Here is a 25,237-nt window from a genome sequence, read left to right on the forward strand (position 1 = left end):
CTACAATTCCCATCATCCCTAGCTAACAGGACCAGTGGTCAGGGATGATGGGAATTGTAGTCCCAAACATCTGGAGGGCCAGAGTTTGCCTATGCCTGGTGTATACTGTGGCATTCTTGCCAGATCAGGACATTTGTTTTAAAGTTCCTGTTTTGGGGCCAACCACCAATATCCAATAGAACTCTCCTTTATATATAAGATTTGTTAAATGCGAACCTGTGCATTGAAACTTTTTGTAATGATAGAATTTACATGGAAGACAATAGGACATATTACTCTCCAACAGCTTGTAATAGTTTCCTCATCTCATCTACATATTCCATATTTCCGTTATTATTTATTTCCCAGCATTTTTCTAAAAGAATCTCTAGTTTTACAATCTGAAAATGGTCAAAGAGGCTTACAAAATTTATACAATGAAAACACGATACAAAAACATAATCACAGCAATAACAATGTATAAAAACACTTAAATAGCTATACTATTCTAATACAATACAATCAGTTCAAAGTCATCCTCAACTGGAGAACAGTCCAGCAGGGTATTTTATAATAATGCACATTGTAATTGACCATTGGAAATGGGTAAGCAGGTAAAGGGCCAGTTCAAGAAATTTTGGCAACTAAGGTGGAAGTTCAATGTAATGTACATTATATATCATATATTTATATTTCTCTCATGTAAAATAAAGTAAAAATTTGCTGTCATTAATAGCATTCAGCACTTGCCACCTGAGGTGCTCACATTTTTTTTTTACCCATGTTTCTTGTAACAACAGTTTTTAAACAGTTGATAGTGAAAGAATATATTATACAATATTTGTATATTAGCTAACCCTGCTGAATATATATATTCCCCACCCTTTCTTTCAAAACATTATGTAAAAAGTGAAAATAAACAAGTAGCAGAATCCTATATTTTATACTCCAAAGCTTCAAAGCAAGCAGTCCATTCCTAACTTTCCCAATGTACAAGATGCAGTAATGAGTCCCACCTGTCCCTGCTGTGTCCTATGTTAATCCATGCAATATGTTTTTCAAGAAGATTGTATTTTGAATTTGCTGTCAAAACATTTGTTTATGAATAGCTTAATATTCCCGTTCAGCTTCAAGCAGGCTTGGAGGACGAGAGTCATACTTCAGTTCCCCTTGAAATGAGTCATTTTTCAATAAAAAAAAAAGTGTCAGCTCCATAAAGCAATGACAGTTCATCATCTTCAATATCGGTATCACCATGTGAAACAGAAGATAGACCCCTGAATCCTCACTGAACAGATAATTAGACACAACCCTGAAAGCATCTTGCATTATCCGTTTTCTCAGTTTGTGTAGGACTTTTAAATAGCCAGGATTCCTGTCGCTAGTTCTGTCCCAGGTCAGCTACTTCAAGGTGAATGAATACATCTGAACAAGGTGTGCTAAACGTGGTCATGCCTTTCATATCTTTTTTCTTTTTTAATTAAGAAGCAGCTTCCTTTCATCTTTAGTTAAAGATCAGTTTCAGATATTTCGTTGAGCTGGTAGAGCAGGGTAGAGAAGGGGGGTCTGTCCTCTTGCTTCTGAAGGGACAACATAGAAGACAACACTGAAGACCGTATTGTGAAGGCCAATAGCAACCAGAGAAGCAATTAATTAATGAATTTTTGCAGGATTTCTATACTGCCCGATTGTAATAAAAACTCAAAAGTGGTTTACAAAAAGAATAAAATTACCATGGAAAATACAGTTAAAAACAACTATTTTAAAACATTCAAACAAATAATTAAAATCAACAATAAGCTAAAAAAAACCATGCCAGTATTCTTACTGAAAACCTTCTAAGAAGGAATAATAATAATAATTTATTTGTACCCCGTCTATCTGACTGGGTTGCCCCAGCCACTCTGGGTGGCTTCCAGCATATATAAAAAGTATAGCAGCTGCAGTGTTGTTTAGTAAGCATTACATGATGGTGAAAACAATAGACAGCAGCTCATATGTGACAAGCCAGCCCAGTCCCGTTTCTGTGCAGTGAGCGCTTTTTCTTCTGGTACCAGACAAAGCTTCCTCTCACCAGGAAGCAAAAGGCTAGGTGCAGAATATGGCTGAGGGCCCCATGAGCTGGGAAATAGGTGAAAAAGGTTTCTTCTGATTGTGGCCCTACCTCGTCATCATCATTCTTAATTTTAATCTGACAAGTATGTTAAAGCTTACGAGAATTATATTGCTGATGAAAACGTAAACGTCCTGGCATTGGTAATCTAGTTAGCACCTGCAGTGGGATAACCCCACCCTAACATGATAGATTTTCCAGAATTTTTGACCAATTAAAATTCTAAACCTGCATATTATTTTTCTTAGAATGTTTAAATGTGTTAGCATGTAATGTGCTCTCCTTAAGTAAAGACCAGTGCTGTTTTGGATCCCCCTTTACGAGGTGGCATTCTGATCCCTCTTCTCATATATGAAGTAATCTGCACCTGTTCTAGTACTGACCTCACTCCAGCAATGTCTCATGAGCGTGTAAATGGTATTGGAGGCCAGTCTGGGCTTATACAAACGTAAACCAGCACTGATTTCTTCCACCACTTCAGCGTTGGTCCGGTTCTCGTAAGGCATTTTGCCTTCGCTGAATATCTCCCACATCAATACTCCTGAAAGAAAACAAGCAACATATAATTTTGGAAGAGAGCGCATCCACATTAATGTCATGGCCCGCCTTTCTCCCACAGACATCTTCTGTGTCTGGGAGGCTACTTGGTTTACTGAGGAGCCCTGGGCAATCGTCTTCTAGGGCACAGGTGGCACAAATTTGATTGAAAAGAGGTACATGTGCATAGCTATTCCTACCACATGGCGGTGGCAGCAGAGAATCCTAGAGTTAGAAGGGACCCTGTGGATAATCTAGTCCAGGGGTCAGCAAACTTTTTCAGCAGGGGCCCGGTCCACTGTCCTCAGACCTTGTGAAGGGGGCAGACTATATTTTGGAAAATATATATGAATGATTTCCTATGCCCGACAAATAACCTACCTCACATGGTTATTGTGAGGATTAAATGAGGGAGGGGAGAATCATATATGCCACCTTGAGCTCCTTGGAAGAAAAGGTGGGATATAAATACAACAACTAAAATAAAATAAACCCTGAGATCACTGGATGAAACAATGGTTTTAACTGTAACGGTTTTTAGAATGTTTTAAAACATGGGTAGGAAAACTAAGGCTCGGGCGCCAGATCCGGCCCAATCGCCTTCTAAATCCGGCCCGCAGAAAGTCCAGGATTCAGCATGTTTTTACATGAGTAGAATGTATCCTTTTATTTAAAATGCATCTCTGGGTTATTTATGGGGCACAGGAATTGATTCATTATTTCCCTCCAAAATATAGTCCAGTCCCCCACAAGGTCTGAGGGACAGTGGACCGGCCCCCTGCTGAAAAAGTTTGCTGACTTGTTTTAAAATGAATCTTTTTAAGGTATTTTTAACAGTTTTGGAATTTTTTATTTTTTTTAAAGACTGGCTGTCTTTGCTGCCTTGGGCTCCTTCGGAAGGAAGGGTGAACAGAATTTCAGATAAATAAATACATAAATAAGGTGGCTTCCTATGTTGAGACTAAATGAGGCTTACAATAGAAATAGTCTCACTGGTTTCCTGATTGTCAGTATGTTATGTGTTTGCCTCTGCCTATATGTGGGAGCCAGGACTGATCAATTGCATTTATATCCCATATTTTCTTCAAGGAATTGGAGGTGGCTTGCATGATTCTCTCCCTCCTTGTTTAATCCCCACAACAACCCTGATAGGAATACTAGACTGAGAGGCAGTGACTGGCCAATGTCACCCAGTGAGCTTCATGGCTGAATGGGGAATTCAACCCTGACCTCACAGATCCAACTGGAGAACAGCCTTTACCAAAGGTGTCATGGACTTTGAAGATGTTCAAACTCAGGACAAAAGGGAGAAATGTGCTAAGAGGAAGGCACACTTGGCAAATCCATACTGTGATTAACTCCCGCCAGGAAACCTATATCCCCACAGTGGAAGGATGTATGGGTCCAGAATTGGCCTCCACAGTCATTTACAGACTCACTGTTAAGACCGTGTTTATGGAAGACAATCTTACATGGCTGCAAGTGATTGCCAAAGAAGTAGAATCCTGACATTCTAACTACTACACCACACTGGACTTTACCATTGATTCTCCACAATGATCTCATGTAAATTATTACAATTTTCTTTGTTGCAGACAATGCAACTTCTTCACTGGAGTTATGATCTGTCTGCCAACTTGCTTTTCAAAAGGGTCAAAATTAATTAATCAAACACAACTGCTGAATCAAAACACGGTTAAATCGAAACTGTGAAACTCACTTTAAACAAGTGTTGCTGTTCTGCATGACTAGAAACAAACCACCCAAAACACTAACTGGGACTTCAAAATAAAGAAGCAAAATGGAAAGGATATTTTCTTAATTGCAGTTGACAACTGTATGCAAAAAGCACAGAGCTACCCTGTCTCTAGCGGAATTCCGTATTCATATCAGCTAAGTAATGCCGGCTCTCAAGAAGCATCTTCATGATACAAGCACTTTGAAACATTTATAAATCTAGGGGATGCCCTTCCAGGAGCCTTTATTGGTGAATAAGCAAAATTACGAAACTCTTAGTTGAAGTGCTCACTCATAGGCAAAGCTAGTTGTCATTCCTCAGGGTGTTTTGATCCAGGTCACAGTAGGATGGTTTAATGACCCAGTGGAGAATGTGAAAAGATTGAGGGGTAGCAAAGCGGAAAGGCTCGCAGAAACACGATGCCATGACTTGACAGAAGAATCCTCTTATGCAAACCATGCTATGCAAATTAATAATAAGTCACAGACCATGCTGGCGCCTGCAATCCCCCCCTCCCCATCTATAGGAAATGTTAAGCCAAATATGGTTTAAAACATATTACATTTAAATAATAATAATGTAAGCCTTTTTACACAAAAGGGATATGAGGACGAGGCTGGAACTTCTTATCTAGAAAGGATTAACAATGGAAGGTCTTTTCAAGAAGAAGAACTTGAAGTAATTAAGTGAATGGGAATTTTGAGATTAAAGGCTCTTACCGAATGACCATACATCAGATCTGGTACTATACCGACTATAGGAGAAAACCTCTGGTGCTGACCATTTGATGGGGAATTTGGTGCCCATGGAGCTGGTATACTGATCATCAAGGACGTATCTAAAACAGAGCAATGTGTTTAAGGCCACAACCCATTTGAATGATTCCAGGGTCCACATTACACAAAAACCAGAATGCATACATTGCAAGCATAAGAATCAGTTCTCAGGATCTCATACAATATTGTGGGTGAGTATTGGGGTTTTTTTTGGGGTGGGGGGAGTTATTGTTTTAGTTTGAGTTGTTTACTTGTGTTTGCATTTTATTCTGTGAACCACCCTAAGATCTTGTGATGGTGGTATATAAATTGAATTAATAATAATAATAAATACTGTGCACTATGCTAACATAACATTCTCCTTATAATACATGATTACTGGTGTAAGAGGATAATATGTCCTGGTCCAGACGGGAAGCTAAACCAAATGGTTCACTGCCTCTGGTTCCATATTATCAGATACTGCCAACCATTTCAACAGCGCTGTTAACTACAGAACATATCCGGCTAGCAACTGGTGAAATGATGCTGGGAAAACAGCAGGTGATGACAGTGGTTTAACAGTTGATGGGATTTCTTTTCCAGAGGGTTGAATGTGGTTATGATAGAGGCATCTCATTATTTTCTTTGTTCTTAGTTTTTATAGGTTTTCACAATGGCTCAAACTGTTTGATTGGAAATGACAGTGGGGCAAAAGAAATTAAGTGTGGAAATCATGAGAAATGGTGCCTCCAGCACTATGAGTTCACATTTTAAAAAAAAACATTGTTAAAGGAGGGAACAGCTAGAGGAAGTTTCAGCAAGAACAGGACAGCTCCAGACTAAATGTATATTTTGCCACAATGAAGTAGCTGCTGGACACATTTCAAAATGAGGGGGAAACTTTAGTGGAATTCTGCTCATCCAGTATGCATACAAGGTTCAAATTACCGTGACATTCCAAAATCTGACACTTTGACAACTTGGAATTCTCCTACCAAACAATTCCGAGCAGCCTGTGTAGAATGGAGAAAAAGAGAGTATTAGTAGGGCTGAATTGAAACAACCCATTATTTCTCAAGAGCAATTTTAGCTGTGTTGAAAAGTACATCCAACACCTTTGAACATTTTTGCACAGAGGTTGTGAAAACATTTGCATATTCAATTACATATCTCAGACTTGCTCCTCCTCTTTTAATCAGATTAGTCTGTCTTCTTCACTCAACGACATACGGTAATCATGTGGTCAAATCTGATTGGCTGGGTTCATGAATATGTTTGATCCATGTAGATCTGCCCTCATTCTCAGCAGACTGTGTTCCCTCACTAATATCTTCATGTAGCAAAACATAATTGACTGCATAGTTATGTGATATCATCCCATTTAGCATGTGATTTCCGTTGGCTGGGATCGCCCATGTGACTGGCCAGTCTGTGGAAAAACTTGACAAGGACAATGGCACCAGAGCCTCAGCAGGTAGAGAAAAAATAGCATTTGAAGATGAGGGGGTGGGTCGCCTAAAAGAGTAAATATTCTGACAATAAAAGGATTTTTCAGGAAATAACTATAATGGCCCCACAACCGCTATTTTTGGCTCACATACTGAAATGGAATAATATTTGTTACAGTCCTAATTATTTAAATTATGGTTTGTAAGTGGTGATAATTTCATTTCCTTCTTAATTTAAGAGCTGCTAATTTCTTTACAAGAGGTACAGACGGACATGACCCAGACATACCAAGTCTCTGTGGATGACAGACGCTTGTTCCAGATAAGTCATTCCTTCACACACATCTTGGCACATTCCAAGGAGCTCTTCCTTTGAGAAACTCCCTCGCTGCCTCTTTAGATAATCAGCTAAACATCCATGCTCCATGAATTCAAACACTAGGCACATAGGAGCTTGTTGCATGCATACCCCATGGAGCTGGACTAATTTGGGGTGGGAGAGCTTCCTGTTGACATAAGAGGAGAAATCAGTGTAGTCATGTGAGGTCCTTTGCAGAAGCTGATATATGGGCATATTCTTTTCATTTAAGAAAAGAGCAAGAAAATCAATGTGAAAGAAGAAAACCAGACCCAGGAATGGTATACACACAAATTGTGGGTCCTGGAAAATTTCATGTTATATTTCTCTCATCATTGTATGAATCTCTTGAAAAGTAAGATGGATTCTGCACTGCTTGCACAAATAAACAAAATGTAATTGACATTTCCCCTATTTTCTGTTCAAGCAACAGCCTTGCTGAATGTAGTTTAAATACTCTTCACATACGCAATGCATTTAAATACTTCAGAATGTGTATAATAAATGCTCATTAAGTTTCCCCAACAACCTGAGGTTGCTGTGTGTCTTTATGAAAATAAGCATCAGATATTAATACAATAGGGATTTTTATTGAAGGAGCTATAAAAAGCAGAAATTATGCCTTTCCTTTGAGTATAGGACCAGTGACATCAAAGTTAATCTTTCATTTCCAACTTCACCCTTAGGAGAGATTGTGCAGCATCAAAAGTCCCAGTGGAAACAGCATTTTACCCCATCTTTATATTGATTCAAATTACTGCTTTTTAAAATCGAAAATATTTTCTTCAAGCTTTAAAATAATGGATGCCACATTTTTCATGTTTGTCATTGTGTCTAGAGAAATATTATCTCAAAACAAAAGCAAAAAATCATACAATCGAAAAAGAAGAATCTCTGAGCCAAGCAAAGACTGCTGTAAAAATAGCCTGCTGTATGCCAGCTTTAGATTCCTTATCCCTCTAGAACTGCCCAGTGTTTAAAAGGACAACATAAAGATCCATCATCAACCAGAAACTCAGGCTGAAATTATATCCTTAGCTGGGACTGGAAATAACTCCCATCAAATTTCTGAGTAGATATATAGGACTGCACTAAGTAGCCTCCAATCATCATGACTTCATTAATATTTATCCGTGCATATGTCTGCACATAGATAAAAAATGAAATTCAGTGGTTAGCTCTTATTGTTCCAGTAAAGACCAATTCCACCAAAGTACAGGGACAAAGAGAACCTTACAAAGCACTCATATATCCCACAACTTTTCAGCCTGTATTTGAAGCACAACATTCAGTACATTTTAATTCTGGTTATAGAGATTGTCCCAAACTGGACATTAGTGAAGGTTGCACTAAGAGATAAACAGTCATGTTGCCATTCGATTCATAACAGGAAATGGTGTCTCTGTTTTACACGACATTGGGTTCACCTGACATCATTCTAAAGGCTTGACACAATGTAATGGACCTTGACTGGTATTGGACCTTGGCAGGATTGCTTACATCATGACTTGGGCCTCCTCAATGAAGTCTTCTTCTGACATGGCTCCTGTGCGAATGGTTTTTATGGCCACTTTCATCCGGCCCAGCCAGTAACCAAGATGAACCACTCCAAACTGGCCAAGGCCAATCTCCTGCTCAAATGTCAGTTCCTGAGGATTAATCATCCATTTTCCTAGGATAAGGCAGCAGAAGAACACTTTCAAGCCTGTGTAGTGCTTTATGAAAGAAAAGGAGTGCAGCAGTACTAGGCCTTTTACAATACCACCAACTATGATAATAGATTTTAAGGGTTTGAGAAGTTTCATTCAAATTTTAACAATTGAAGCTTGATAATAATGGAACGTGGTTAGTTTCTTATAGTAATTCATCAGTTTTCCATTAGACTGCACCATCATACATATTTTGTTTTAAACACGCCCCCCATTGCCCCCATGCACTCCCCAAATCTGCTTGGGGGGCATTCAGGGAAACCCCAAAGCAGAATACAGATGGAGGAAAGGGGAAATTGTTCTATTGGACAAGCAGAAATGTTTGCACGGATGGAACAATCTCCTGAGCGTTCCATTGAATTTCACCCTTAGTATTTAAGATACTATGAGGTTCTGTTGTTTTTGCTAAAAATACATTTCTACTTGATCCATTCATTGATGTGAGCCTGTTCTCAGTAAAAATGGATGCAACATTAACTTCTATAGAGTCATAGCACATGTCATTTAGACAAGTGGAACCATTATGCCAAATGAATATAACTAAAGAATAAAAACACAAGTCAACGCAGTCTCCTCACCATAGCTTAGGCCAGCAGTAACAGGAGCCTTTTCTCTCCAGGAGCAAACAGCATACCTCAAACGAGTAACAAGACCTGCATGATGGCAAATATATATACATGAATTGGAGGAAAAGGTGAAACTGACTGCTGATTGTTGGAAGGGGTGGAAAAGAGATGGGCCATGGAGCCAAGAGTTAATGGAGACTAAGGAGATAGATGACAGCCACATTTCACATAATATGTTTGAATATGTCTATGACTATATGATTCATAGAGACGTTATATCCCAAGGAAGTTCTATGAAACTCTGTCAGTGTAATGTTTGGGCCCAGTGTGACAAATATAAGAGACAAGGTATAACTTACGATTATTCAGATAATCAGAAACACAGGTAATTTACACAGGGCTGGATAAGAAAGTTGAACTTGTTCCCATTTAAATTTGTGTGAATTAAGTTATGGGAACTAAGTTCAATTAACAGAGCAATCCAAACTCCCCACTGCTGACACCAAGACTCTGCAGAGGCACTGCTGCATCTGCAAACCAACCACTCATATTTAAAAACAGCTGAACTGAACTTTGATTTCCAGAGCAACTTTAAAAAATATATTAAAAAATCCAAACATCTTCAGATCATTTCAAAGCTGTTTCTCCTGTTCTTGCCTGGACATACCTCCTGCATTGTGCTGGTGATAGGTGATCAGTTCCGGGATACAATCAAAAACATGCTTCTCTGCCAAGTAGTATCTCCTGGGGATGTCGCTTGTCTCCTTGATGTGATAATGTTTTATAACAGGGTTGTTCTCATTGCTTAAAGAGACAAAACCAACAAATAAGGTTCCTCTCAAAACAGTATAGAAGCAGCTAAAAAACAAACAAATTAGAATTACCAAGCATCAATGAAACTTTGGGCACATACCGTAGATATGACGTGGAAAACACAGACACAGACACATACACACACATACACACAACCAAAAAACACTTATTTGACTCTAGGAGCCTCTACTTTTTTAAAAGGTAGTGAAAAGAAACCCTTCCATTGTTTCTCTTTAAACAACAATTAGAAAGAGAACCTTTAGAAGGTCACACTTTGGAAAGTCTGGGGACAGATATGTTTCATACCTTGTTAAATGATTCAATATTATTATTGCCAGATGGACAGGGTATAAATAATAAAATAATAATCATTATTGATATATTAATTAAATTTATATTCTGCCCTTCATCTGAAGATCTCTGGGTGGTTCAAAACCCCCCCTGATAAAAGCACAAAATAAATAGTTATAACAAAAGCAAAACAATACCTCCCCCCCAAAAAAAACCTCATTTAAAATGCTGTGGGATATTAATCAACCAAAGCCCTGGTTGAAGAAGAGTGTTTTCACCTAGCACCTAAAGATATATAATGAAGAGAGAGAGCATTCCACAAACAGGGAGCCACTGCAGAAAAGGCCACTCTCTGGACCTGTTAATTTAGTGTGATCAAATTTACATTTACTGATTTGTAAATATATATATAGAGAGAGAGAGAGCGCGCCAATCTGTCATGTAAAATAAATGCAGGAATTTACAACTGATACAACACTGTGCATCAAGATTTCTGCCGTGACATTTTCAGGGAATAATGTTCCCATTTTTATTACAGTTCAAACACATGTTTTGGGAGGAAGAGAAGAAAACAGAAAGCTGTCAAGCTTGTCAAAATATTTAAATAGCCTCTCAGTTTTTAAAATTAGTATTTTTATTTCCTTTCACAAAACACAAGAAACAAAAACCCAAATAACAGAACCACGGCAAACATCTACTGGGACTTGACTTGCCTCAAAGCCTTTGTGAAAACTGAGACCGTGTATGTGCCAGGTTGCCTTGAATCTCTCACCATGAAGGCTCCTTCCTTACCCTGAAAAGGAGGAGATGGAGAAAGTCAGAAAACCAGAGCCGATGAACAGTGATGCAACAGAGGCTTCAGAATCCCTAAACTAAGTGGCTGAAGCCATATCACCATTCCCCCAATTCACATCTCCGCCTGACCTAGAACAAAGTATAATGGTGTTGGTGCTAAGGCAGGAAGTTGGGCTTCTTTTAAAAAGAACAAACACAGGTGGTACAAATATGAGAAAAGAAAGAGCCAATCCTCAAAGATGCTTGGTTAGCATAATGTATTATATTTTATCCTGCTTTTTAGAGGAAGTCTGTAGCTCAGTGGTAGAGCATAAGGTCCAGGTTCAACCAGGTAAGGATGGGAGAGACACCTGCCTGCAACTGGTGGTGGAAGGATTACTACTTACAACCCAGCAAATTATATAATCAGGCAATTCAGAGGATTGGATAGTGACTTTAAAAATCATTATTTTAAATTAATTAAAATAATATCTGTATCACTACCAATAAGGAGGAAAAAGAACATTGTAGCATTGTGACAACCTAACCCTCCCCCCAATAAAATTACATTACTAAAACATGTAAAAAATACATTGCAAATCACTAGATCAAATTACTATATACAGTGGTGCCTCGCAAGACGAAATTAATTCGTTCTGCGAGTTTTTTCGTTCTACGAGTTTTTTCGTCTTGCGAAGCACCAATGTGTATTGACGGTTTCCCATAGGAATGCACTGGCGGTTTAAAAAAAAAGGCGCAAGACGTTTCGTCTTGTGAAGCAAGCCCATAGGGAAATCTGTCTTGTGAAGCAACTCAGAAAACGAAAAACTCTTTCGTCTTGCGAGTTTTTCGTCTTCCGAGGCATTTGTCTTGCGGGGCACCACTGTAAACATTGCTAGATTACTCCTCTGAGAAAGCCTGAGTGGACAGATCAAATCTTATAAGGCACCTTAAAATCCCTGTAGGTTTTTGCCTGATGTTCACTAGAAGCACATTTCAGTGTGGCATAGATGCCACCATTGTAAAAGCCCTGGTCTTATAGGACATGTTGAACATCAGGAGCATATGACGCTACTAAGAGTGTCGTTGCATTTCCCCAAAATGTCTCTTTTGCAACATGTTCAAAGTAACAAAGGCATAAAAAATTTATATCCAAGAAAAATAAAAGACCACCACCATAGGGAATTCACTTTACCTCTTCCTTGAGCAGGGCTTCTGCCTTGCTTCTGCTGATACTCTTGTTGTACCACCTGCAATGGTCAAAAAAGTCCCAGAATGTGAGGTTAGGCTGTACAGCTTTAGCTGTAAACTCTTTGGCATTGGAGTTATTTGGGTTACTTTCTTGTTTTTATGCTGCACATAAAATGGCCCATGAACTATCATCAATGTTAACTTGTGAAGAACATACTAAGGAAATCAGAATTTATTTATCATTACAAATTAGGCAGATTCTGAATGTTCAGGGCATGCAAAAACTGCATGGCTATGGCCACGTCTGGTAAAGGAAAAGGAAAGTTACTCTCCACAATTCAGCAGACTAAATATTCCTTGAAATAGCTTTCTGCCCCTTGAACAGATAATATCCCCCTTAACTAGTTCCACAAACCTGTCTATCAGTTTAACCCTCCCAAACCTGAAACAAATTTACACCTTCATTTGGAAGGTTTTTTTTAAAAAATCTACTCAACTGAATTCTCACTCCCTTGGTAGTAATAATCGCTTAGCCTTAGATCTATTTAAGTTTTTGCTGGCAGGAGTGTCCCATCAGCAGCAAAACGCTCACATCAGCAGAAAGAAGTCAATAGTCTTTCATGTATTTCACCTTTCCCCTGTACCCTTAAAAATATGCTTTAGGGGCTTTGGGGAACCTCTGGAGGCTGAGACACAGTGCAGGGAAAGAAGAGATTGTTGAGAAGTCCCTGTACCTCCGGGTACCTTCTACTATGCTAGATCCCAGTTCCCTCTGCAAATGGAATGAACTCTCCATTTGTGGCTAGCTGGGATCCATGCCAATGTTGTAGCTAAAGAGGAAAAACAATCTTACTCATATATTTGCAGATTTTCTGGTGATTTTTCTACCACGTAGCTGCTTGGTACATATCCTTCATGCCTGTTAAAAACACAATGCTCTAATATTAGTACACTAGAAACCCAGGCATCTTCTACCCAAAGTATACATGAATTAAAATGGTTTATAATAGCACAATGCCTTTTAAACTATCCTCTAGAAAGGGCTATTACTGGTAACAGAGGATAAGCTTCCAAACTATATTTATAGATGGAGTCCAGTAACCATCAATCTGAGCAGGAAGCAGTACAGTCTGAGAAAGCTGTGTGGCTATTAATTCTGTGTCTGCAATTAAAAATAGAAGAGAAACTCCAAGCAAATGGCCTACCTACCCATTTCTATCCTGAACCAACCACCAATGGACCTCAGAGTTATCAATAACATGGTATTCTTCATTGCACCGTAATTCCAGCTCCTGAGGATTCTGTGCAGTGTAGTCATAAATGGCTATTACTGGAAATTCCTTGGACTCTGCAAATAATCTCTGTACAGAAATAACAAAAAAAACCTTGAATGAGCCATATTAAATATGCAAAATTAACTACAAGAAATACCCACTTGCATGTGTGGGCTCTGGAAGAAAAGACTGTGGCCACTTCACTCCTCCCCTGTCGTTTTGCTGCTGCGCTACACTGACATAAGACTCACAATTTAGCTCTCTCAGGCGAAGCACAAGCTGTAAACTGTAGGGCAAACCTTGGTTACAGCTGGTGGTTAGTTTGGGGACAGCTGAACCAAAGTTGGACTTCATGTGTGAACCCAGTCAATGTGTCAGATACTCAAAATCTTTCCATTCCCATTTTAGGATGGAAAGATTGCCCAGATTAAGCATATGAAAATAATAAGTACCTTATATTAAAACACCTGCGACTCACATTACATCATGCAAGCACTGGAGACACACAACAATCTTCTGCACATATGCATGATTTGTAGATTTGAAAGTATTGCATACAGTACATAAATCCCAAACTATGAAATACTGCACTTCAAAGCTATAGATGAGAAGAAGATATATATATATATATATATATATATATATATATATATATATATATATATTTTCAGGACCCTTACTATATTTTCCCAAAGACACAACCAAAATTACTATTTAAAAATGATTATGAGACAAGTGCATACCAAATTTTTCCATGTATTAGACGAGGTTTTTTGACTAAAAAATCGTGTCAAAAAACTGGGGTCGTCCAATACATGGGTAGTAGCATGGGGGTGGGGGTGGGGAGAAGCAGAGCACTTGCCAGCCAGCCGGTTGGCGGGAGCCCAACTTTCTTCGATGCTGCAACGAGCTGTAAACCATCTAGGGAGTGTTTCCTGTCCACAGCTGTGTGTGGGGAGAATCTCAACAACTTTGGGCCATCTCCCCTCATTTTCTTAAAACCGAGTACCCAAAAATAAAAAAAAGGTACCCCTGCCCGTACGGGCCAGTCGTGTCCGACTCTAGGGTTGCGCGCCCATCTCGCTTAAGAGGCCGGGGGCCAGTGCTGTCCAGAGACACTTCCAGGTCACTCGGCCAGCGTGACGAAGCTGCTCTGGCAAGCCAGCACCAGCGCAGCACACGGAAACGCCGTTTACCTTCCTGCTATAAAGCGGTACCTATTTATCTATTTGCGCTTTGACGTGCTTTCGAACTGCTAGGTGGGCAGGAGCTGGGACCGAACGACGGGAGCTCACCCCACCGCGGGGATTCGAACCGCTGACCATACGATCGGCAAGTCCTAGGCACTGAGGTTCTACCCACAGTGCCACCCGCGTCCCAAAAATAGGGGGGTCCTTATACATGGGGGCGTCTTATAGACAGAAAAGTATAGATGGATAGATAGATGGATAGATGATAGATAGATAAATAAATATAGATAGATAGGTAGATGATAGCTATATAGGTGCTCTTTTAAAGGTAAAGGTAAAGGGACCCCTGACCATTAGGTCCAGTTGCCACCGACTCTGGGGTTGCAGCACTCATCTCGCTTTACTGGCCGAGGGAGCCGGCCTTTGGATACATGCAAATATTATAGAAATATCTGAACGTATTTGAATTTTAACAACGTTGCACTTCATCACTATGCCTACGCCATTTCTTTATGCTCACCCAGTTATCCTCTGGAGTTGGGGGAAGAGGTTTCTTGGAGACTAGAAAAAGAAAAAGAAACGCTTACCAACAATATGATTCATGTTTAGAACAAAGCATAGAGAACAAAAGACAAGCCTGCTGGATCAGGCCAAAGGCCCATCTTGTCCGACATCCTGCTCTTACAGTGACCAACCAGATGCCTATGGGATGCCCAACAGCACTCTACTCACCTGCAGTTCCCAGAAGCTGGTATTCAGAGGTATAACGCCTCTGACTGTGGAGGCAGAACATAGCCAAAGTGGCTAGTAGCTGCCAATAACCTTGTTCTCCATGAATTTAATCCTCTTTAAAAGCCATCCAAGTTGGTGGCCATCCCTGCCTCCTGTGGGAGCGAGCTCCATAGTTTAGCTAAGCAATGTGTAAAGCAGTAGTTTCTTTTATCTGTCCTGTCTTTTAACATTCAACTTCTTTGGATGTCCATTCCTAGTGTTATGAGAGAGGATGAAAAACTTCGATCTATCCACTTTCTCTGTACCATGTACAATTTTATAAACTTCCATCCTGCTGCCTTTTACTCGCCTTCTCTCTAAGCAAAAGAGCCACAAACACGGCAACCTCACAGGAGGTGGTTGCCCTTTTTCAAACCTCCTCTGAAAGTAGAAAGAACTATCATAATCCTACAAATCTGGGCAAATTCAAACAGCCACAGGGTGGCTCTGTTTTCACACAGAGTGTTGGTTGCTCTGCAGTTCCTGTTCCTGCAATGAAGCAACTCTCACCACAGTTTGCAGTGGCTCAGAGACTGGGCATGGGCATGGGGAATAATGGTTAATTAACCACACGGCCAGAGGCTTCAGGCAACCAGATGTGAAGTAGTACTTTCTTACAATCATATTATAGCAAACCTTCATTTGAACCGGCCCAAAGCAGACCTGCAAGTTCTGTCTCTGAGATTCATATTAACCACTCCCAAAACTATAAATTTTAATGGCATTCACTATTCTTCCCACTTTTGGACCAAGTTTCCATTCCCCACAATGGTAGTCACACATTTATACAGTGCTGTTATGAAGCTACGTTAAACATGAGCATTGCTGTATGAAGCACATTGTCCACTTACTAAGGTTGCCAACACCTGGAAGATAAAACTACTGCAGCTGGGTGAACACTGATAATAATAATAATAATAATAAATAATAATTACTATTATTTATACCCGACCCATCTGGCTGGGTTTTCCCAGCCACTCTGGGCGGCTCCCAACAGAGTATTAAAAACATGATAAAACATCAAACATTAAAAACTTCCCTAAACAGGGTTGCTTTCAGATGTCTTCTAAAAGCCAGATAGTTGTTTATTTCCTTGACATCTGATGGGAAGGCGTTCCACAGGGCGGGCACCACTACCAAGAAGGCCATCTGCCTGATTCCCCGTAACCTCACCTCTCAATGAGGGAACCGCCAGAAGGCCCTTGGATAACAAGTGAGGGCAAGAAGTGTTAAGCCTTAACACTTCCTGTCCTCACTTCTTGGCTCTACCAGATCCGATTAGGTATCAACGCCAAGGGATGGAGCTTGTTGCTTCCCATTGGAAAGCCCAGCAGTAACGAGGCAGAGCTTTATGCAGCAGGGAATTTAGCGGTAAAGGAACAGGAGCTGTGATGTACGGTGGATCCAGCAAAGAGAGGGTGGAGTAATCCCCATGGAAAATGCTCTGTATACTTCAGAGACATGGCTACATGCTTACAAATACAGTGGTACCCCGCAAGACGAATGCCTCGCAAGACGAAAAACTTGCTAGACGAAAGGGTTTTCCGTTTTCTGAGTTGCTTCACAAGACAAATTTCCCTATGGGCTTGCTTTGCAAGACGATAACGTCTTGCGCCTTTTTTTTTAAACCGCCAATGCATTCCTATGGGAAACCGTCAATACACATTTGTGCTTCGCAAGACGAAAAAACTCGTAGAACGAAAAAACTCACAGAACGAATTAATTTTGTCTTGCGGGGCACCACTGTACCCTGACACTGGTTAATACCAGGGTAATTACTGATTTGTCTAACACAAAGGAGGGGAATGTTTTTTTCAGCCCAGGTGATGCTTTTCCTCATGGGCAACCCTCCATAAGGGCTAGAGGGAAAAGTGGGCAGGACAAATCAGTATCTTAATCTCAGGGTTGTGGGTTCAAGCCCCACATTGGGCAAAACATTCCTGCATTGCAGGGGGTTGGACTAGATGACCTTTGTGGTCCCTTCCAAATCTAGAGTTCTATGACTCTTCCTTTTGCATTCCAGCAGCCACACACAGTCAGAGGTTTCTACACACTCCTACCCATCTTTCCATCCATGCAAATGAGAGATATCACAGTGGCCTCGGGGGAAGTCCTGAGGGCCAGACAAATAGGTGTAAGGGCTGTATTTGGCCCCAGGGCCTGAAGTTCTAAAGCCATCAAAATGAAGGGGGGAAGCCCCACCCTTGTGTCAAAGCAATAAATAAAACTGCAAGTAGAGCAGAGAACTCAAGCAACCAAAGCCAGCTGCATACTATACGTAGCATACAACCATGCGACTAATTATTAAAGAAGAAAGGATTTAGAAGATATTCCATATAACATGTAGCCATTTTGCAGATGGGCAACACTGAGGCTGTGGACCTCTAGTGCCAAGGACAAATCTATGCCAGAGGTTCAAACAACAGCATGAATAGATCACTCGAGTGAGTGAGTCAAACCACAGAACACAGTCAGCTTGCAATAAGCTTTATGTGTGTGAGCGAAGACTTAATTAAACACAAGGGAGCATTAAACATGGCATGGGATATCAACTGTCAAAGGTGACCAGGTCCTTGCTTGATATCTCATCTAAATTAGAGCATCATACATCAGGGCAAATCATCAATTCAGTACTGATTCAGGAAGGATGAGGACACTTGGAATGAATTACATACCAGTATTGGCTGGAACATACTCCACACAGCCTGTTGCCAGTTTTTCTCCCTGAGCGCAGCATCTCCATCTCCCATCTATCCAGAAATTTGGGTGAAACTTTGCCACCAAATTGTTGTTGTTCCTAGTTTCTGGAAAAAGTCGGAGGGAAAAATTAAAATTGTGTTAAATTTCCCCAGCCTATCCATCTTGACAATGGCTAACAATCTTTATCGTTACGTGGCGTTCTGATGAAAAATGATGATACAGTACCTCCCATATAAACTGCCAGTGACTGGGAAGGAGAAGGTGTGACAGAAGGCTCAGTGTAGCTGAAAATTACATTCCACACGCAGAGGGGCACATCTGGTCAATCCCATCATTGTGGGCTACAATTGGAAGTGGCCAGCCAGGAGATACAACAATTTCTCTTCTTTGGCTAGGCCAAATTTCCAAAAGAAATACAGCTGGATTACTGAATATGTAACAGTTATGTTACATGGAGTGAAGCAATAGATTCCAGACTGCACTACTTTAAATTACTGATGTGGGATCGTGGTTGTTGCATTTTTCAAAATAATAATAATCAGTTTCCCTATGTCAAAAGTCCCTAGCATGGACAGAAGATTATTTACTATAGGTATTTTTATACCATTTCAGTGATAGTCCCAAGCATATGGGGGAATGCTAAAACATTCTTGCTGTTGTGTTTACGTATTTACTATGTGAAGGAAGCTTCGGTGCTTTTGCCCACACTGGGAGACAAACAAAAAGACATGACCCCTCATTTGCAGTCTGAAATGGTTCAGTCCAGAGTGCCAGCAACTCACAATTCAGCTCAAAAGTGACACAAAGACAGCATACAAGCTGAAGCAGAAATTGCCTTCCTGCATGCCCATCAATCAATCAATCAATCAATCAATCAAAAAAATATTATACAAAGGTATTTAAAGCAGCATTTCTGTCTTTTATATATGTATGCTGACAGCAGGAGAGAGGCTTATAAGCATTTCAGGCAGCAGTTGTGCTCATACTTGACTGGGGAGTAAATCCCATGGAACTCAATGGGACGATTGCACTCAAAAGGAACTCAATAGTAGACATGAAATAGGCAGCATATGTGAAAGTGGTTGAAGTGGGCTCTGAGTCATTAAAGTTTATGCTACAACTCTAGTGTTTTGATCCTGCTCTTGGAATATTTATTGACCTGAGAGATTACACTGGGATCAGTTACCTTCTTTCAGAGCCAGCACCCATTTCTGACAGCTCGCTTGGCTGGGAGCAAAGACGTACAGCAGATAGTTGTCATGAAAAATCTACAACATGAAAAAAAGGTGCATAGAATAAATTCCAAGCCAAATAGGGAAATAACCTACTTCTGACATAAGTACTCTTTAAAAGTCAAAATATGGCATTGATATCTATCTATCTGTCTATCTATCATCTATCTATATATCTGTAGCAGAAATAAATAATTCAATTATTTGCCAAATTATCTCCAGTTGCATGACTCAAGTAAATCACCCATGTTACTCTAATCTGCATGTAGTTCCAAAGCTAACTGCTGCCGAAAGGGTTAGGAATTGTCTTTTAGAAGAGGAAAGCCAGCTGAGTTTTTCCTAATGCTGAATTTCCCTCCAGATACCCAAATTCGTTCTTGTGCAGTTAAGAAATAGGAAAATAAACATTTTCCAGATACGTTTAAAAGTGAAACATTGAGGCTTAACATATCCCCTCAGGGAAGAAGCTCCACAGTCTGGGCACTGTTAGCCTGCTACAGAAAAGTCTCTCTGACTCTGGTACTTGTCAAAATGATTGATTTAGCCCAGCTTAGGTTATGGAACTGAGAGGGCTGGACCAAGAAGACACCTTGCTTCCTGAGGCTTAGCCAATCGCCCCCCACCCCAGGCAAAGTCAAGGTGAAAGGCAATTTAAGGCAAGTAAAGCTATTTGTCTTCTAAAGTAGAAAAACACCACCTCTTTTGCTTCTCTCTGGAAGCAAAAATGAATTAAGTATCTAAATACTTGCTACCCTTTCATGCCTGATGTGGCTTCAACACTCTGCCTGATAGGACAGCTGGCCCAGAGTCACAATCTTTCACTTACCTGGAAAGGGTATTTATAGTGACATGGAATTGTTATATCACTTTTCACAATTTCTACACACTTAATCTTCGATAGTTCAATTGAGCCTTTTAGAATCCTTTTTTTCTACAAAAAAAAAAAAAGATAAAAACAACAACACAGGATTCAGTTTGTGTCTGTAATTTTTCTAAAGGGTTATGTTACGAAGTAGGCAGTGCCTGTTCTACTGTTAACATTACAGGGCCAAGTCTTGGTTATTCCTTCATGTCTGAAAAGCACATTGGGAAAAATCAAGGAAAAAACTTCTCTATGTTACAATTTTTAGTACCAATGAAAGAGAGAGATTGCAAAAAGAGATAGAAAGAAATATTAAATCAATCTTCCAAACATGCAATTGCTTTCTTTTCTGATCAATATAATCATTTCATCTTGCATTTTCCTTTTTAGGCAGAGATTCCAAGACAATTTATTCTACAAAGTAGAACTCATTTGCCTAAAATCTTCCTCCTAACATGCTAGTTTGAATGTTAAATATAAAGATTACTCTTAATAAACATATTCTTATATGCAGTTTCGAGTGATTTACACATTTATGCAAAGTAATTTTCTCTAACATAACACATTTTTGTATTTTATTTTCAGTATATGCATTTCTGCGCACACTTTCCCTATAGATATTATCTTTATGCACACAGTTGGCAGGAGGCTGCCACTGCAAAATTCACAGAAGTGTAAATTTAAAAAGAAAGCTGTTTTTGATTCTTGCATTGATTTGAGAAGTTAAAATTAGTTACTTACTTATTAAAATGCAAACCAAGTCAATTTTCTCTACTTGAGAGTTTCTTTTCTGACCAATGCTTCTTTTCATCTAATCCTTGCTGTGTCTGGGCTATAACTATGTGTTTGTGAGAGATGGTGCCATCTGCACATGCTCACTCCAGGAACGTGCTACAGCCTCTTCTAGACAGATGTAGTCTAACTGCTGTTATCCATATCCTGGCATCAACACCCAGATTAGACTACTGTCGTACGTTATATGTGGCTCCGTCTCTGAAAACAATTTCAGCAACAAGGTTGCTGACCTGGTCAGTCAGATCATATCTTGCAGTTGCTTCCTGTTCATTTCTGAGTGCAATTCAAACTAATTTTAATCTCCAGCTGCATAAAAACTTCTTACACTTGCACCTAAGTGATCACTTCCTTCCACAGGAACCTACCTGTTTGTTACGTCTGGCACCAGAGGTCCTTCTCTACATAAGCCTCTGTAGACTTGCATAATCATCATCATCATCATCATCTTATTATTTATATGCCGCCCATTGGACTGGGTTGCCCAGAGAGCCATGTTTTAGACAATTTTTTTAAAAAGTTTGTATTTTTACTGTTACTATAATTGCTTTTATATCTCGTGTTTTGATCTGTTTTATTTTTGTTTTATGGCTCTCTTTAGTAACCTATCTTGAAAATCTAGATTTAAATATGCATTTTCAAATAAATTAAAAAATAAGGTATCCCATCATTTTCATCACACCTGTCCCCATCTCCATTTTGTCACTTACTATTCTCATTTCCCTCACATAACCTATTTCCCTCCCATAACCTATGACAAACCTTCATAGCTTACAAAAATAACTCACTGCAGGAAAATATATATTAGTAGTTGTGAGGTATGTACTGACATTCAGCAGCATAATGCATTCAGGAAAATTAGGAAGGGGCTGTAATTAATGTCGATTTTGAAGAACAATATCCCTCCAATTTCAAGTTCTAATTTCAACGCTTAAGAAATAGATACTAGTTTATTGAACAAAATTGAACAAAATCTGCACATATTAATGGTATTTCGCATTTCCAGGGGAAGCAATTTCAGTAGTGCTCCTACAATGTAGCAATCACCTACACTCCTACAATGTAGCAATCACCTACACTCCTACAATGTAGCAATCACCTACACTCCTACAATGTAGCAATCACCTACACTCCTACAATGTTGCAATCAACTACAATGATCAGCTGCTCAGTGTTCCTTGCAGACACACTGGCTGTATTTGCCAGTAATGTGTACAAGCCACAGTGAAGCTCAGGTTCCCAAGCTCCCCTCCCTTTCCTCCTTTGCAATGCTAAACCCTCATTTAACACTATGTGTGAACTGAACCATTGCACCCGATATTGAAGCAGCAAGACCTTTTGGACACAAGGAGGAAACAGACCAGCATTTTGCAAATCCAAATAGCAACCTTCACAGTCAGTGTTATTTTCTGCTTATATGGAGACTTGCTTTTTTATTTTGAACAATGCACTCGCTTAAATGGCATCAATTACCGTATTTTTTGCACCATAACACTCACTTTTTTCCTCCTAGAAAGTAAGGGCAAATGTCTGTGCGTGTTATGGAGGGAATGCCTACAGGTGGCGGGGGGGGGGGGGGATCGGCTGCAGTCGTGAGCAGAGGATCCCTTCCTTCCCTCCTCCGTGGCTCGCTTTGAAACAGCAAAACAGGAGAAGAGGCACTGAGTGGGGAGGACGAAGAAAAGCAGAGTCTGCTTGCTTTAAAGGAGCAAAGTGGGAGGAGCCTTCTCCCCTTATACCCCTCTTCTTCATTATTAGCAGCATCCTTCTCCACCCACCCCACACGTGCTCCTTGTCCCTTGAGTGCTTTCCCTTCCCTCCCCACTTAAAACGTGGTTACAAAGCACGGATCCACATGGATCCTCAGGATTTTTGCACTGGGTCACCCCAAATTCACCATCAGATCACATAGCATGTCCATGGCTACATCTTACACCACAAGAATCACACACCCACTGTAGCCTGGGGCCACAGTGGTGCAAAAACGTGGTTACAAAGCATGGATCCACATGGATCCTCAGGATTTTTGCATTGGGCTACTCCAAACTCACTGTCAGATCACATGTCTGTGGCCACAGCATGAACCACAAAAATCATACATCCACTGTTTCGTTTAGAATATTTTTTCCCTTGTTTTCCTCCTCTAAAAACTACGTGCGTGTTATGGTCGGGTGCGTGTTATAGAGCGAAAAATACGGTATTTCATGCTGCAGCCATCTTGGCAGTGGGAAACATGGGCAACTGAGCTGGTTTCTGCAAAAGTCTTGACAGAAATAATCTGCAGGTCTCTGTGGATTCTGCCATGACCCTGAAATTAACATGAAGCTGTGAGTTGCATCCAGGCACGCTGTTCCGATTTCCATACAGCACCTGAATGGTGTCGTGATTGGAAATATTGCCCTGGTCCCATTCTTGACACACCTAGGCTAAGGACTAACTGATTAGAGCAACATGTCTTGCCATCAGGTGCTAGAGCACTCTAGGATCTAATACTTATCTCCTTTTTCAGAGCCTCAAAAACAACGCAGAGCGGGAGGGGATTTGAGCAGCAAAGGCTTTTCGTCTCTTTCACGTAGTGGTTTTAGCACTGAAAAGCCACAATGCACACACTGTATGTGAAACACCGCTTAGTGAAACAAAGGAGGCAAAACAACACCTGCATGTTACTAGCATGCATTGCACACAATGAAGCTGTATAATGCATACACACAAAATGCAATAAAATCACATTTGGGCATAAGTAACCTCGGCTAATCAAGAGGGGAAACAGTGGCATTCTAAATCAGTCAATATTCCTGTGGTGATTTCACACGTGAGGATTAAAACAGCTTTTGCCTAAATCTCTATGTAATGCTAATGTTCAACCGATATTAAGCAGAATGCAACCATGGAGGACGGCACTGCCTGATATTGTCCTCCTCCTTAGTCACAGGGTGGCCCTTGTAGAAATCAGCAGAGAGGAGGATGGGGACAGAACTGGAATTGGTTCTGCTTGTCACTGACTCTCAGGTGTTAATTGTTGGTGGGTGACATTAAGGTCCCCCTTGCTCTCCCTTCTTAAGGTTCTTTACCTTTAAACCACACTTGGACCAAACAGGCCTTCAAACAGAGAGGTCTTCCAAACAGAGGACTGATGGCCCTTCAAATAGAGAATTATCCCTTGTAAAGTAGGGCACACTTCTGATGGTGGTGGAACTATGACAAGTGCCCTCCCTCTGCCTGTCTTAACACTTGAGGGGGGTCGGTTGGGATAGAGGCAGCATTTCAGATATCTGAAGTGTAAGTTATTTAGGTCTTTAAACACCACTGTGAACAACCATGGGTCTGGAAACAAACTGGCAATCAACATGGGAAATAACATTTCCCCTTGAGGAAGGTTGGTGTTCAGATTGCATTAGGGATTAAAGGGCACATGTCATCTAGTTACTTCACTGGGGAAACCTGCCTCAGACATTGAGAATCTTGACCCAATGTGAACATGGATTCATACAGGCATAAACTAATGGAAATGAATAATGCAGTCCTTTGGTAATGCTCACAAAGAGACACACACACCCGGCGCCGCTGCCACTGCTTCCTTGATTCAATCTCCAGAGCTAACAGAACAGAAAGGAGAAAACAATTATCATTGTCACTTAAACCAGCAGTTATGAATCAGAATGCACACTGGGAGAAGGCCCTTTGAACAGCAAGAGGCCTTTTTACATAGTCACTTTTCAAAGTGCAATTGCACTTTAAATTATTCTTGATCTATGTGCATCAAGGTTCAAGAGACAAACAGCACAAGTTATGCATTGTTCCTGGGTCCATACAGACTTCACTGAAGGAAACAGCACAAGAGGAAAGATATACAAAACAATACAAGGGGACATCTATATGCCATGTTTGAAAATCAAGGAAAAGCAAATAAAATGAAATTGGCTTTTTGGGAATTGAGGAAGCATAACTAACAGCAGGGGTTTGGTGGAAGGAAGGAAAATACAGAAATGTGTGAATTATATATCAAAATAGACTCCAGAAACTATAAGAAATTCTCTGTGCTTGGAATTGTCCACCTATTGTGGAAGCTCCTGCATTGACTATAATACACACACACACCGTTTTCATCATTGTTAACAAATACAAATACAAATACAAATAC

At 40.2% G+C, this 25,237-nt stretch overlaps 1 protein-coding gene across 1 annotated transcript in view; it reads right to left on the bottom strand.

The window, feature by feature from the left end:
• The window catches only part of ITK (IL2 inducible T cell kinase), a 36,553-nt gene that overhangs the window by 520 nt on the left and 10,796 nt on the right, over window positions 1-25,237 (bottom strand). The window contains exons 2-17 of the mRNA XM_083423151.1: window positions 20,269-20,373; window positions 19,397-19,478; window positions 18,186-18,314; window positions 15,260-15,300; window positions 13,485-13,636; window positions 13,129-13,194; window positions 12,280-12,334; window positions 11,024-11,103; window positions 9,874-10,010; window positions 9,219-9,293; window positions 8,432-8,603; window positions 6,863-7,079; window positions 6,074-6,138; window positions 5,087-5,205; window positions 2,476-2,633; window positions 96-1,559 (exon numbers count right to left, since the gene is read on the bottom strand). Of these exons, the coding sequence (XP_083279277.1) occupies window positions 1,488-1,559; window positions 2,476-2,633; window positions 5,087-5,205; window positions 6,074-6,138; window positions 6,863-7,079; window positions 8,432-8,603; window positions 9,219-9,293; window positions 9,874-10,010; window positions 11,024-11,103; window positions 12,280-12,334; window positions 13,129-13,194; window positions 13,485-13,636; window positions 15,260-15,300; window positions 18,186-18,314; window positions 19,397-19,478; window positions 20,269-20,373 (1,725 nt within the window). The 3' untranslated portion in view covers window positions 96-1,487. The remainder of the gene's footprint in view (window positions 1-95; window positions 1,560-2,475; window positions 2,634-5,086; window positions 5,206-6,073; window positions 6,139-6,862; window positions 7,080-8,431; window positions 8,604-9,218; window positions 9,294-9,873; window positions 10,011-11,023; window positions 11,104-12,279; window positions 12,335-13,128; window positions 13,195-13,484; window positions 13,637-15,259; window positions 15,301-18,185; window positions 18,315-19,396; window positions 19,479-20,268; window positions 20,374-25,237) is intronic.

The sequence above is a fragment of the Podarcis tiliguerta genome (genome assembly GCF_965153285.1).
Source record: "Podarcis tiliguerta genome assembly, chromosome: 2".
Classification (NCBI taxonomy): domain Eukaryota; kingdom Metazoa; phylum Chordata; class Lepidosauria; order Squamata; family Lacertidae; genus Podarcis; species Podarcis tiliguerta.